Genomic DNA, 13,474 nt, shown 5'->3' with positions numbered 1-13,474 from the left:
CACCACCCACCCTATTACTATGGTTACCAGGTCCCCGACGGGCAGCAATTATCCTGGTCCCGTGATCATGTGTGGTGGGGTGTCGTGCGTTAAAATTCTTCATCATTGAATTGTTTGTGCATTTTCTGCACTGTTAATTTGAAATAGTCATTTACGGAGAAAGAGATGGAAATTTTAAAACATGTTTAAAAATTGTAATAAGAGATTACAATTAAGTTTTGTGACTTGTAAAAATACTTTTTTTTTTAGGAAAAAATACTACTTTTCTATTTTGTTATATAACTTATTCTTGATCGTATGAGCGGCTACGTGACCTGTTTACGGCAAATTAGGGTTAGTTTATTACACACACACACACACATATATATATATATATATATATATATATATATATATATAATATTTAAGTTATCGTAGTAAATGACATTACAGGTATTTTAAAATTTTAATTCACATAAGCAAGTCAGATTCAGTATTTAAAGCACAAATAATAGTAAAAATTTTTGGCGGATGGTATTTTTAGAACATACCTCGCGGGCGCCCAAAATGGTCCTCGCAGGCTACCATTCGCCCGCGGGCACTGCGTTGGTGACCCCTGTTGTAGTACATGATGTTTTTTAAAAATAATAATTTTCTTGTTAGATTGCACCTGACCTCAAAAAACAACAATGTATTATTGTCAGGTTTTTTTTTCCATTGCAGTTTTTTTTTAAGCTTTCCAACGTGGTCCTTTTTGCAAGGGAAAAACTTTGAGTGAAGGTACAGCAAAATCACGTTAGTGAAGAGTATTCAGAGAGGACAGAAGGCCCTTATCAAACTCTTGTCGTGATTTATTCCGAGGTACTGTTTCCTCGGCCAAGCATCTGCCTTTGATTAAGCACATTTGTCACAGCAGATGGAGGACGATATGATGCTGCAGGGTAGAGGCTCAACACCTGCTGCCTGCTCGGGCTATCATCCTGCGCCACCTTCTCTACCTGCGAGGCTTCGCCGTAGGGCTGCTTGGGATTTTGCTTGACGATTTCAATTTCAGTCTCACTGCTCAGAAATTTTGTAGGCACGTCGATCACTGGTAGATCTACAAAAAAAAGTCGAGACGTCGTGCACGAAAAGATACAACAGTCAGCCATCTGGCATTTGAAGTCGGATTTTAAAATGAGGCAAGATCAAACTAAATGCACGCACAAACTCTATAGTGTGATATGGTTTGAAGTTACAAGTTACATTATAGAGTGCATCATTGCTCATGTTCAATCAAAGCTTGATAAAAGAGCGGGAGACCTTACATTTAAAAAATATATAGATATTCCAGACAGCCAAGGCTGGAAAAAAAGAAAATGATATATACTCTGGACCTGTTTGACAAAATAGAATCTGATAAAAGAGCTTAAAAAGTTGCTACAAAATCTCCATGCATCCATCTTCTTAGCCGCTTATCCTCACAATGGTTGCAAGGAGTGCTGGAGCCTATTCCAGCTATCAACGGGCAGGAGGCGGGGTACACCCTGAACTGGTCGCCAGCCAATCGCAGGCCACATCAAGACAAACAGCTGCACTCACATTCACACCTAGGGGTAATTTAGGATGTCCAATTAATGTTGCATGTTTTTGGGATGTGGGAGGAAACCGGAGTGCCCGGAGGAAACCCACGCAGGAACGGGGAGAACGTGCTAACTCCTCACAGGCGGGGCCAGGATTGAACCTGGGTCCTCAGAACTGTGTGGCTTTACCAGCTGAGCCACTGTTGCACCGCAACAAAATGTCATGATGCAAAAAAGTTCAAGAACAGACAAGAACTAAAATACACCTAAAAGTGTAGAAAGGTTAGAATTCCAGCGAATCATTAAGAGAGCAGTTATCCTCAAATTAAGAAAACATCATCAGAACTGCAGGTGTCCCTTACCTCATTTAAGGTTAGTGTTAATGACTCAACATTTAGGAGAAAACCACTATGGGAAAAAAAGAGCAAGGCTCGTCTTTTGCAACAAGACAAAAAAATCAATTCCCAAGAGTTATGGACAAATAAGTTGAAATTTTGTATAGCCTGTGTCTCGTTACATCAGCAACCGTTCCATTTAAAAAAAACAAAAACAAAGAAAAACATCATAGCAAAAGTCAAACATGCTAGTAGTAGTGTGATAGTTCGGGAAAGCTTTTTTTTGCTTCATGACATGGACCACTTGCTGTAATTGATGGAGCCATGAATTCTGCTTTTAACCAGAAAATCCAGATTGAGAATGTTCGGCCTTCAGTTTGTGACTTAAAGCTGAAGCGCACTTAAGCGCCGCAGCAGGAAAATGATCCAAAACACCACCAAGTCAACTTCTGACTCACTTTAAAAGAAACATAATGAAGGTTTTGGATCAGCCAAGTCAGAGTCTGTCTCAGTAGTACATGTTGGCAAAGCTTCTGCGTTGGCAATAAAAGAAAATGATTCGGTCCAAGAACTGTTGAATCCTCTGTTCTCTTTTCCCCTTTGCAATCCATGTGGCCCATCACACACCCACCAGTTTGTCCGCAACGTCCACCGACCATGCTGAGCTCAAAGAAGCCCGCGTCGCTGGCTGTGACTCAAATCTTCATTGACAGAAATGTTGAAATTGAATATTTATTCCACCCATTTTTACAGGATTGGAAAACATTAAGTATGTTTAAGAATGCACCAGGGATCCACTAGGGTGACGTTAAAGAGCGGCATGCGGCTCGAGAGCAATGGGTGCGACAACCAACAGCTAAGGCAGAGGACAGCTGCTCGAAAAAGCAACAGCAAAACAATAAAAGAACAGTTTTACTTCACCTGCTCGGTGATAATTTGAGAGGTAAAAGAGAATTATAGCAAGACAACAGCACCTGCTAATTAAAAAAAAGTACATTTAATAAAAAAAAGGACAACACAAAAAATTGCACATAACATCTTTTTGTGCTTGGGGTACATGGTACTAAAAAGAGGGAGATAAAAGAACATAAATAACTACAATTTTGATTTAGTTTTAAAGTTGACCGGCTGACTTGAAAAAATACAGAAAGCAACAGAAGACAACACCTGATAATCAAAGAGGAAACACCAAAATAAATGCCAAAAGACAATAATATTACATTATTGATATGATGATACTCCATGGAAGAGCGGTTAGCACATCTGCCTCAAAGTTCTGAAGATTTGGGTTGAAATCCCGGTCCTGCCTGTGTGGACTTTGCATGTTGTATGATTGACTGGCGACCACTTCAGGGCGATAGGGGATAGGCTCCACCATGCTGGTGACCAGAGGAAGGATAAGTGTTACAGAAAATATGTTTATGGATGGATCAAAAAAAAAAAAAAAAAGCGTACAAAAGTTAACCGGAACGACACTTTCTCATACATCTAGTTCTCTATTTTGAGTGGACACATGCAGAAGGAGATAGACAACAAAAAAGCAATCACACTTTATTACTTGCTTCGAGAGGCGTTAAACAGCAAAAACAACCATGGATTTATAGGGGGCATGATAGAAAAATGACAAAAGCAAAGAATATCACAACTCGTTAAAGTTGAAATTCATAAGCGATTGGTTAAAATAGAGGAACACACAAAAAAAAAAGGTGACGGAATTAATATCATGAACCTGTATGTCGTGTCAGAGTGGAGAGAAGATGCGTCACGAAATAAATAAAAAAAGATCAATAGCAATAACAATACCTTTTTAATATTGAGTTTCAAAGTGGGCAGAAATAGAGAAGTGGGGACAAAAAGTAATAATGCTTTGCAGTATGTAATTTGATAGGGGATGAGACAGAAAAGACAACAAAAGCAATCACAAAGATGACGCAATAACACATTTTTTTGTGGCTTATTTCTCGAGTGAACATTGTTCATCGCTAAGTAAACAGTCCGGCTTCCTGTTGATCTTATCAACAGGCTCCCCTTAATATGCTGTAAATCAGCATGCAAGCCCAACAGGTCATTAAAAAGAGAAAATGAGCGCGACAGCTGCAGGTGAAAGCGCTCATCACTGCCCATCCTCGCTCGCCGTTTGCTGTCTAAAGCGGTTTCCAGCATGCATAAATCGCAACTAAGCCAATTTGAGTGCACACTGTTACCTTCGCCGCCTCTGCTTCTCATCTGTGATTAAATTGTCTCGGCGTGCTGCCGTTCCCACACTGGCCATTTGCTGCCATTTGGCTGAGTGACTTTTCGGGAGTCAGAGGAAGCTGAAGGTTGCACCCAGACTTTTAATGACATATTTTACTGTTTGTCTGTCGCAGCGGATTATGACACGCCGTAACAAAATAGTGGTGTGAAAAAGTGTTGATCCCTTCCCAATTTTATTTTTTTGCGTTTTCATCACACTTCACTGGTTTACATCGTCAAACAAATGTAAATATTAGTCAAAGACAACACAAGTAAACACAATGAAGTTTTAAATGGTTTTATTACTAAGAAAGAAAACGATCCAAACGTACACGGACCTGTGAAAAATCGATTGCCCCCAAAGCCTATTCGCTGGTTGGCCCAACCAAAGCAGCAAAAATTCCAATCAAGTGTTTGCGATGATTTGCTATGAGTCTCTTACAGCACTGTGGAGGAATTTTGGTCTACTCATCTTTGCAGAATTTATGTATTTCAGCCACATTGGAGGGTTTTTGAGCATGAACCACTTTTTTAAAGGTCCACTGTCATGAAATGCACGATTTTTAGTATATTATTAATGGAAAACAAATGGCAGCGGGTATGGACCCATCCATTTTTTCACCACAAAACATGATTTTGACGTGTATGGCTTTTTGCAACTCCCGCCATTAAAATCCTCTCAAGGGATGTGTGTTCTAGAGGAAGCAGGAAATGGCATACAGGGCACTAGCGCACTCAAGCGGTCTCGTCTGTTTATACTAGTTTTACCTGCTTGAAGGTAGCTCGTTGTTCCTTTGTGTTAGCCAAAATGGCGGCTCGTTGTATTGCTGGATATTGCTCGAATACTCGGGAGGATGGATTCGCTCTTCATACTTTTCCAAAAGACCCGGTTCGTCGTGAAAAATGGATTGCACAGGTGCAAAGGACAAGAGCTTCGTGGGTTCCAGGTAACTGGTAGGTGTGTATACACCTACTAAAAAAAAATAATAGTTGAGGGGGGGCTAATCTGTAAATCAGGGGTCCTAAATGTGTCTGTGCCACCCCGGCCGAAGCCGTCATCATCAGCGGTATGGCGGCGGTGTTGTCGTCGCTCGCGGGCGGCGTTGTTTTTATCACCGCCGCATGGAGGTGGATTGGGCAGGGAGGTGGTTTGGCCAGATTGCGGTTTGGCCGTGATCCACATATCATCTAAATATGACTCCAAAAAGATAGGATAATATTGCCCCGGTCACTTCACTCTGTTGTGAGATGTTCTCGAAAGCACTTCCGTGTCAGAAGCGGCGTGTTCGTCTCCCGTAGTAGGTAGCACAGCGTGTTTTCAATGGCGAATTTCCCAGTGTGACGTCACGGACAGAAGATGCAGCCAATATGGCGCCCACTTGGGTGTCAAACGAGACTTCCGCAACTTTGCGCATGGATGACGCGCTCTCCGCTCATATTTATTTTTTCATATAGACATTGAAGTGAATAATGTTACATGTATTTTTCATTACAGTATCTATTTTAGAATGTTTATAGGAATGACACTTGACCTTTAAGGTCATGCCATGGCATCTCAATAGGATTCAGGTCAGGATATTGATTAGACCACTTCAATGTTTTTATTTTAGTTTTACCTCAGCCTTTCAGAGGTGGACTTACGAGTGTATTTGAGATTATTGTCCTGCTGCAGAACCCAAGTTCGTTTTAGGTTGCGGTCACGAATAGATGGCCCGATACTGTCTTTAAGGATTTTTTTGGTAGACAGGAGAATTCATGGTTCCGTCTTTCACAGTCTTGCAGGTCCTTATATGTATTGCAGACATAATGGATTAGACTTTGTATCGGCAGATACTCAAAATCAGGTGATTGGGACATCCCCATGCACTGTCATAACACGTGTCACCGTATGCCACATGCTATGCTACAATTACTTGGAAATACTTGACAAAATTGAGATACCGAGTCTATCCCCAAATGCAACAAAGGTGAAACGTAAACAGGGAAACATTTAAGGGCTTAATTTTTTGGGAGCCTGCCTACGATGTCTTAAAGTATGCCATGGAACACAGGATTAAATTGGCTTTTGGTCTCGCACTAAGATACATGTGGGAGGCGAACAAAATCACCTCAATGTTTGATGATGCTGAGATCAGCTTTCTTCCCGCTGATGTCGCTTTCCACAGAGGAAAACTCATAACCATGCTAATGTCATTATTTATCATGAAGGCTGGTGACAAGATACGTCTTGATTTGAGAGAGTGACTGAATCATCATCCGTCCCCTGCTGACATTTTTCCTGGGTATGATACATGTTTTTTCAGTCTTTTGTTTATGTTTTGCATCACCAGGTGTGGCTGATGTTGATGTTGGACGCAGTCAAAGTGTCTCCCCTCATCGAGAAGGTGAGCGACCACAAAGACTTGAAGAAACTGCTCAGGACCAGGACCAACGTTCTTGTGCTCTACACCCAGACAGGTACAATTGTTATCCAAGCCTGGAGAGAAATTTAGTCAATAAAACCTTTGCCTAAAACCTTCCTTTCAACACTATTCCAACCAACAAATCTACAGTACTCCATAAATTTTGCTTTCATCCTGAATCAAATCACAGTGTGAAATGGGAGCTGCACCAAGATAGGGGGTGCTGCAATGTTCCCTATGAGCTGCGCAAATGCGCATTTGCGCACTTGTCGCACACTCTCAACACAGAGGAAAACAAATCCAGCGTAATGAACTACACCCTGACGTTTTTTTTTTTTTTTTTTTTTTAAATGGCACCACACTGCCTATTACAAAGAGCTTCTGCTCGGCCACACTGGGCCACACACTCTGCTTCCTAGTTTACCTGACACTGCCCCCCTCCATTTTAAAGGGGTACACTCATAATTACAAACACCGGGGTATGTGAATAATAGAAGAAAAAGTGGTGAAACTGGATGAGATTTTCTCGTTTTTTTGTGTAGAAAAAGGTCTGGTCTGAAGCCAAAGTAGAAAGTGCAGGATGAGATGGTTTGTAATGTTAAAATTCCACCTTGGCACAGCCTGATCGAGGATGAAAGCACAGACGATAAATTGCCCATAAAGCTAATTCTGTATTTTAAATATAGGAGGCAACATAACATTAACCTTATAACTGTTTTGGAGCATCATTCAGCTTTCAACATGCATTGCATAACATATTCTGCAAGCAATAATTCAGTTTTACACCAAGAAAAACAGTGGGTTAAAATAAAAAATGAAACAAAGCTGGAAGTGACATTTCAAATTTAAAGTTAATACTTGGCTTGGTATGTTTTTTTATTGTAATGGTTTTTTTTTTGTTTGTTTGTTGACATTTTTAGTGTAAGTTTGCAAAAACACAAAATTGTTTTTAAAAATGTTCTGATGGGAATGTAATCTGAAGCTTTTAATGAGCCATGTAACATCAATGGATGACACTGATGGACCACAGTGCATACGTCTGATGTTGCTCACAGTGGTCAAAAGGAGCGCTCATCGCCTTAGTGTGTTTGCTCAAACGTAAAAAATTAGAGGGAACATTGGTTGTCAGCCCTTTTAGGGTTCCTGAACGTGTGAAAATGACCTCTGAACAGTGAAGTTTTTGACGATCAACTTGGTCCCATTGTATTACAAGCCGAATTGAGCTTATAATAATCATATAAATACTTAGTGTAGTAGGGAAAGGATTGATCAACATATACTGTATTACTCAAACAATAAATAATCAGCACTTGTAGGTACGAGACGAATGGGACCCATTTAGCAATGCGTTACATAGTAACTTTACACATAGCAATGCATTGCAATTGAATAAAATAAATAAAACATATATTAGAAAACACAGAAAAATAACTTCAATCAAACCAATAATCACAAAAATATTTTTAAATTGAAACATAAACATTGCTTACCTTAAACACAACCATATTTACAAGTTAATAATTACCGTAAATAAAATATTAAATTGGGAAAAAAAAATAGAAAAAAACTTGGTGAATAAATAGAAATTCCACTGTTAAAGTGCAAAATTCATTTCCGATTTTGTCACAGTTACGCAGTCACATAACTATAAATAATTAATATGATAGAATGTAATTTCTTTTACAGTTGCTTTTTGTCTCCAGTTTAACATTTAACATGGTGCCACTCATATTGTCGTAAACTGATCTCCACTGCTCACCAGTTCTGTGTGAGAGCATCTTATCGTCACCATCTTCCGTCTGGTCCTCGCCATTGTGTGATTGTTGAAAGCTGATGTAATATTACTCCAGCCAATGAAAGACACTACCGCTTAAGCCCTCAACCCAAACTGGGTGCTCGCGCTCTTTTTTTCTTCCCAACGGAGGTCCCTCGGAAGCTCAATGCTTTCCTTTCTCAAATGGTAGCATGTCCTCAGAGGCTTCTTCTTCTTTTCTGGCCCACAGCTACATCCAGTGACGCCTACCTGAAGCTGCTGTCTGACGTCGCCCAGGCGGTTAAGGGCCAAGGGACCATCGCTTGGGTCAACTGTGGGTATGTACTCATTATGTTACATGTTACAGGAGTTTCCCAGGGCTGGAAGTGAGGCAGATGTGGTACTGCTACCACTCTGCTTCTAATAAAAGTATTTGGCTTTAATTTGTTTGTTTTCCTTGAATTCTATATTTTACGAGAATCCAAAAAAGAAATGCAGAAAACCTTTTCAAATCTACTCTGCATGCACGTACAGATGAACAGCAAAACTAGCAACTTTTAAATATGCTTAATGCACACCAATCAACGGCATTCTTGGTCCATTTCACTGAAAATATCAGCCTCCCTTGTTTTAATTTGGTACAATGTCTCTGTGCACTGGTTGTAGTTTCGAGAAAAAAAAAAGAATTGCAATACAGTGATGCCTCGGCTCTCGACCACAATCCATTCCAGAAAACGGTTCGAGAAGTGATTTGTCCGACAACCGAATCGATGTTTCCCATTACAATGAATGGAAAAAGAAATGTGTTCCAAGCCTAAAAACTTGGGCTTTTTAAAAAGCATTTATTTTAGCTTTTCCCGATAATAAACTGCATAGTAGAAATACATGTATAGTTTAAATACTTTGTATAATGAAATAATTTAAGAAATATATTTAATTTTTGCTTCAAATGTATGCTTTAGTAGTAGAGTACGCTAGGCTGGGAGTGCATTGCTGTATCTGTAGCGACTCGGCCCTCAGCCTTGGAAACTTTTTTTTATTAACAAAAGTGCAGAATGACTTTAAACAAGCAACTTGCCTTCTTTGGAGCCATGATTAGGGGTTAATACGGTAGTCCTCGATAAGAACAAAAACAACAATCACTACTGGGACATGTCTGTGTACAGAGGCTGTGTTATACAGAATAACAAAAGTGCGCTGGTGTTATGTCATTTCCTTTCTTTTTTTCGGGGGGCGTTCAAATCAAAAGCAAAATGCGTCATGGCTGGGTCGACGGCCTGCACCGCGGGTGATGTTATTTTTGTTTTTTTTCGGGTAGGTATTCGAATAAACAATAACAAAATGCGTCGTGGTTGCGTCAGCTTCTTGTGCCGCGCGCATTATTTCCCTGTTTTTTCGAGGGCGTCGGAATTCACAACAACGCGCGTTGTAAACAGGGGAGGTTTAGTCTTATTGGACTTCAGACAGTGAGACAAAAAAATATTTTTGCAGGGTATGTAAACTTCTCGCTTTAACTGTAGCTCATAGAGTTTTGCCCCATGGCCGCAATGTGGTATTGCAACTGCAGTTAAAAATTACACACAACTTCAAATCACAGTTTTCATATTATATTTTAGAGGTAGACATGGTCTGAAAATAAGTGAGGACAGCTCCCTCAAAGATTTATATGCTGGAAAAACCCTCACAAAATGACTGTTGTGTCCAACATTAACAAGGTCTTGTCAACTACCATTTCAGGGGCGGAGCTCTTACCTCCGCTCATCGTCTCCTCCCCTGCCATACAACTGCATAGTTTGACCCACCCCCACTGATGTTACAAGCACACACGAGGCCATTTATAAATGACTTGATTGTCCTGCACCTGACATCTACCTCAGCAGGAGCATCAAAGCTTCCTGCCAGAATTTGTCTCTTTGCTATGTGTCAGCCAGGACAAATGTCAGAGGACTGCTCGTACCGGGTCAGTCATGTCAGGCATGAAAGTGGATTCAGTTCAGAACTCGCAGCTTTGAAGATCCTGTTTTGTGAGTTCTTTGAAACGAGACTGTGAAGGATTGGGTCTGATTTAACCCACTGTCTATTTTAGGGGTGTACAAAGAATGACCCGTTCTTTAAGACTGCTACAGAATGGCAGTAGTGCCTGGAGATACAAGCGACTTAACTTACGTGTTTTTCAAGATACCAACAGTGGGTTGGGTGTCTTCTCCCCTACCCCCCGAAATAAGTTGCAAGCAAAAATTTGGGGTATCAATGCTGTATAGTGGCGGGGCTCACTTCACTACTACCGCTACTAGTCAAAGATGTGTGTTTTGTGCGTGTGTTTTACCTGGCAATCAAATGACGCTCAAAACAAGCTCGCTGTAAGTCAACTACTGCCTCATATTGATGTGTACCGCTCTGGTTGTGGTTTATAAAAAGTTAACTTTCCTGTGTATCCGCGTGTTTGTCTGCGTAATATGTACAGTTGTGCTCTCAAGTAGATCCTGGCAGAATATATGTATATTTTTTTAATATGCCTAAACAACAACCAACTTTAATTTCATTATGGTTATGTTTTGTTTGATAATGGTTTACTGAGATGCTTTTCAGTATTTTAAGGTCAACTTTGGGGGTGTGTATTTTACACAGGTGTGCATTATACACTGATTACAGTACTTTTAGTGGGTTAAAATAATTTGAGATTAGTTTTTTTAAGTTGAATGTGGTCGTGGAGTGAATTTGAATTAAGCTGCTATCTCTCTTTCCAGCCATAGCCACATTATTTCCTTACCTTTTTAACTCTGTGAGTCTATGTGTGAGGCGTGTTTCTGTGTGTACACGCATGTGCTTATATATGTATCTCTGTGGAGGAGTGGGAGGAGCAGAGATTGAGTCCAAGTACCGTATTTTCCGCACTATAAGGCGCACCGCAGGATAAGACGCACCTTCAGTGAACGGCCCATCTTAAAACATTTTTCAAATATGAGGCACACCGCATTATAAGGCGCATAGAATGGATGCTACAGTAGAGGCTGGCGTTACGTTATGCATTCATTAGATGGAGCTGCACTAAAGGCTCAATATTGATCCGCATATAAGGCGCACCTGATTATAAGGCGCACCGTTGGCTTTTGAGAAAATTAGAGGTTTTTAGGTATGCCTTATAGTGCGGAAAATACGGTATTCCAAGCGCTTTGAGATGCATATCATTGTATGAAATGTGCTTTATAAATAATAACACTTGATTTAATTTCAAGGCACCACTTTCCATTAGTTGTATTTTTTTAAACAGTTTCTTCCATCATTAGTTAATTGATTAAAACTCCTGTTATATTTCAGGCCATATTAACCTGCAGTAAGGTTAAAAAATAAGCCGAGTACCCCCCGTACAAACATTTACCTTTGGCGGTATGTCCACTCCATGTGACAAAATACCTGGATCTGGACACTACACTTGAGTGAAGTCTAACTCTTTGTTTTGGGTGTATTGCTAACTCCACGAGTAAAAACGCAATCCATTCTTTCACTTCTTTTCCGGAGGCCTGCGTGCACTTCACAGTTTTCACTGGCCAAATTTATATATATTTTTTAAACTCAAATAGCCATCCCGCTGTCCTAGCTAATGAAAGTGTTCTTGACCTTGAACCTGCAGTTGAAGGAGCTGCGGTGAGACGACACCACCCCCTCAAAAGAGGCTGATTTCAAAGGCTTAAAAAAAATTCACATTCCCTGGGATATTTTGAAAAAAGAAATAACAGACATGTACATAAAAGTCTTGATGTTTTGAATTGTGACCAAATACGTCAGTTGACTTTAACATCATATTTTTTAAAAGCCATAATTGTCCTGAAACATCATCCTTAAACCCAGTCTTAAAAATGGCTATAAAGTGTTACATTAAGCTTGTCTCAGCCATTCCTGATTTCCTTGTGGTCTTGAGCGATCGAGACAATGTAAATTTGATTGAAATGGGCTTCAAAAATCTCCAACCTTAAACCTGTATTTACTCTGCATCAATCGACCCATCTTAATGGAGAAAGCACTGGGAAGCAAGCTTATTCTGTTTTGTAGAAGAACAGCCTCGAGGAGCTTTTTCTTTAATTGTGCTTTTATCCACTTATCCACTTATTTTGCCTTGTGAAATTGTGGAATCAGTTGTCGGAACCCATCTTCATTTCTTCTTTTCTCACTTTGAGGTAGATGTCAGCTGTCTTTTCGGCCCACACTTGTTTACATTAAACACATGCATGCTAGCGAGACGATTTTTTTTTTTTTTTAATACGCCCGTCATGATCCGACTTTGACATGTTGTTGTTTTCGCATTTCCTCGACTTTATTTTAACACCCCCCCCCCCAAACCCCCGCCTGTCAAGCCATCTTCTGTTGCCGGAGCGGAAAACAAAGACCGTTTCATCAAGCGGGAAACTGCCAGGAAGAAAGCCAGTTCCACTTGAGTCCCAGTGAAAAACTCTGCTTTTTTACCCTTAAAGTGAGTCATATTTGACTCTGTGTGGGAGGTTTTACGTTATCTTCCATCTCCAGCATTTCCAGCATAGCCTGGCTCACATTGCCCCCCTCAGGTGAAGTGAAAATGAGCCGGGTCCATCGCAGCGCCCCCCGCGGTTCTGTCGGCAAACATTGCGCCGTCTGGCATGTGTGGCCACCGCCGCCGCAAATGGAGCGGCTCCAAACCGTAGCTCGGGGTCTGCGCTTGTGGCTGACAGACAGCTCGCGAGAAAAAGGGAGGAAACGGTAAATGGCGGCGTGACACCAGTCGGCCGTGCCAACAACGCCAGTCCAAAGTGACATACTGGGAGCAGATGACTAGGAAGTTGTTTGCTGGCCAAGTGGCATCCAATGGTGAGATGAATGATCTCATTCTGGAAGCTGCACTTGCTTCAAAAGATGGTCATTTATTCTGAAAGGCAGTCATTCATGATATTGTCCACCATGTGGAATAGAAGTAAACAGTGACAGCTACTCTCAGCAGTTAGTCATGGTAACCTCCATCTTGCACTGTAGTAATAAGCACAACTGCAGTACTATAAATAATCCAAGCTTTGAAAAAAATCCATTGGCTATGTCATGATTGTTGTGAGTGATTCTGCACAGGCACATGAATGCTCCCAAATATTATATCATATAAATAACTAAATCACTATTGTGGCTGTTTAATTCGACCTACGTGTATATTTCTCAAGGGCGTTTTTCACAACGGGTAGGCATTGT

The 13,474-nt window shown here is 40.6% G+C and overlaps 1 protein-coding gene across 1 annotated transcript in view; it reads left to right on the top strand.

Moving 5' to 3' along the window:
* The window catches only part of pdia5 (protein disulfide isomerase family A, member 5), a 46,842-nt gene that overhangs the window by 3,441 nt on the left and 29,927 nt on the right, over nt 1-13,474 (top strand). Inside the window, exons 2-3 of the mRNA XM_061841847.1 lie at nt 6,442-6,568; nt 8,517-8,604. Of these exons, the coding sequence (XP_061697831.1) occupies nt 6,442-6,568; nt 8,517-8,604 (215 nt within the window). The remainder of the gene's footprint in view (nt 1-6,441; nt 6,569-8,516; nt 8,605-13,474) is intronic.

The sequence above is a fragment of the Syngnathoides biaculeatus genome, chromosome 14, assembly GCF_019802595.1.
Source record: "Syngnathoides biaculeatus isolate LvHL_M chromosome 14, ASM1980259v1, whole genome shotgun sequence".
Lineage (NCBI taxonomy): Eukaryota > Metazoa > Chordata > Actinopteri > Syngnathiformes > Syngnathidae > Syngnathoides > Syngnathoides biaculeatus.
Note: the sequence above shows the minus strand (reverse complement) of the source record. Positions and strands in the feature narration are given on the sequence as shown.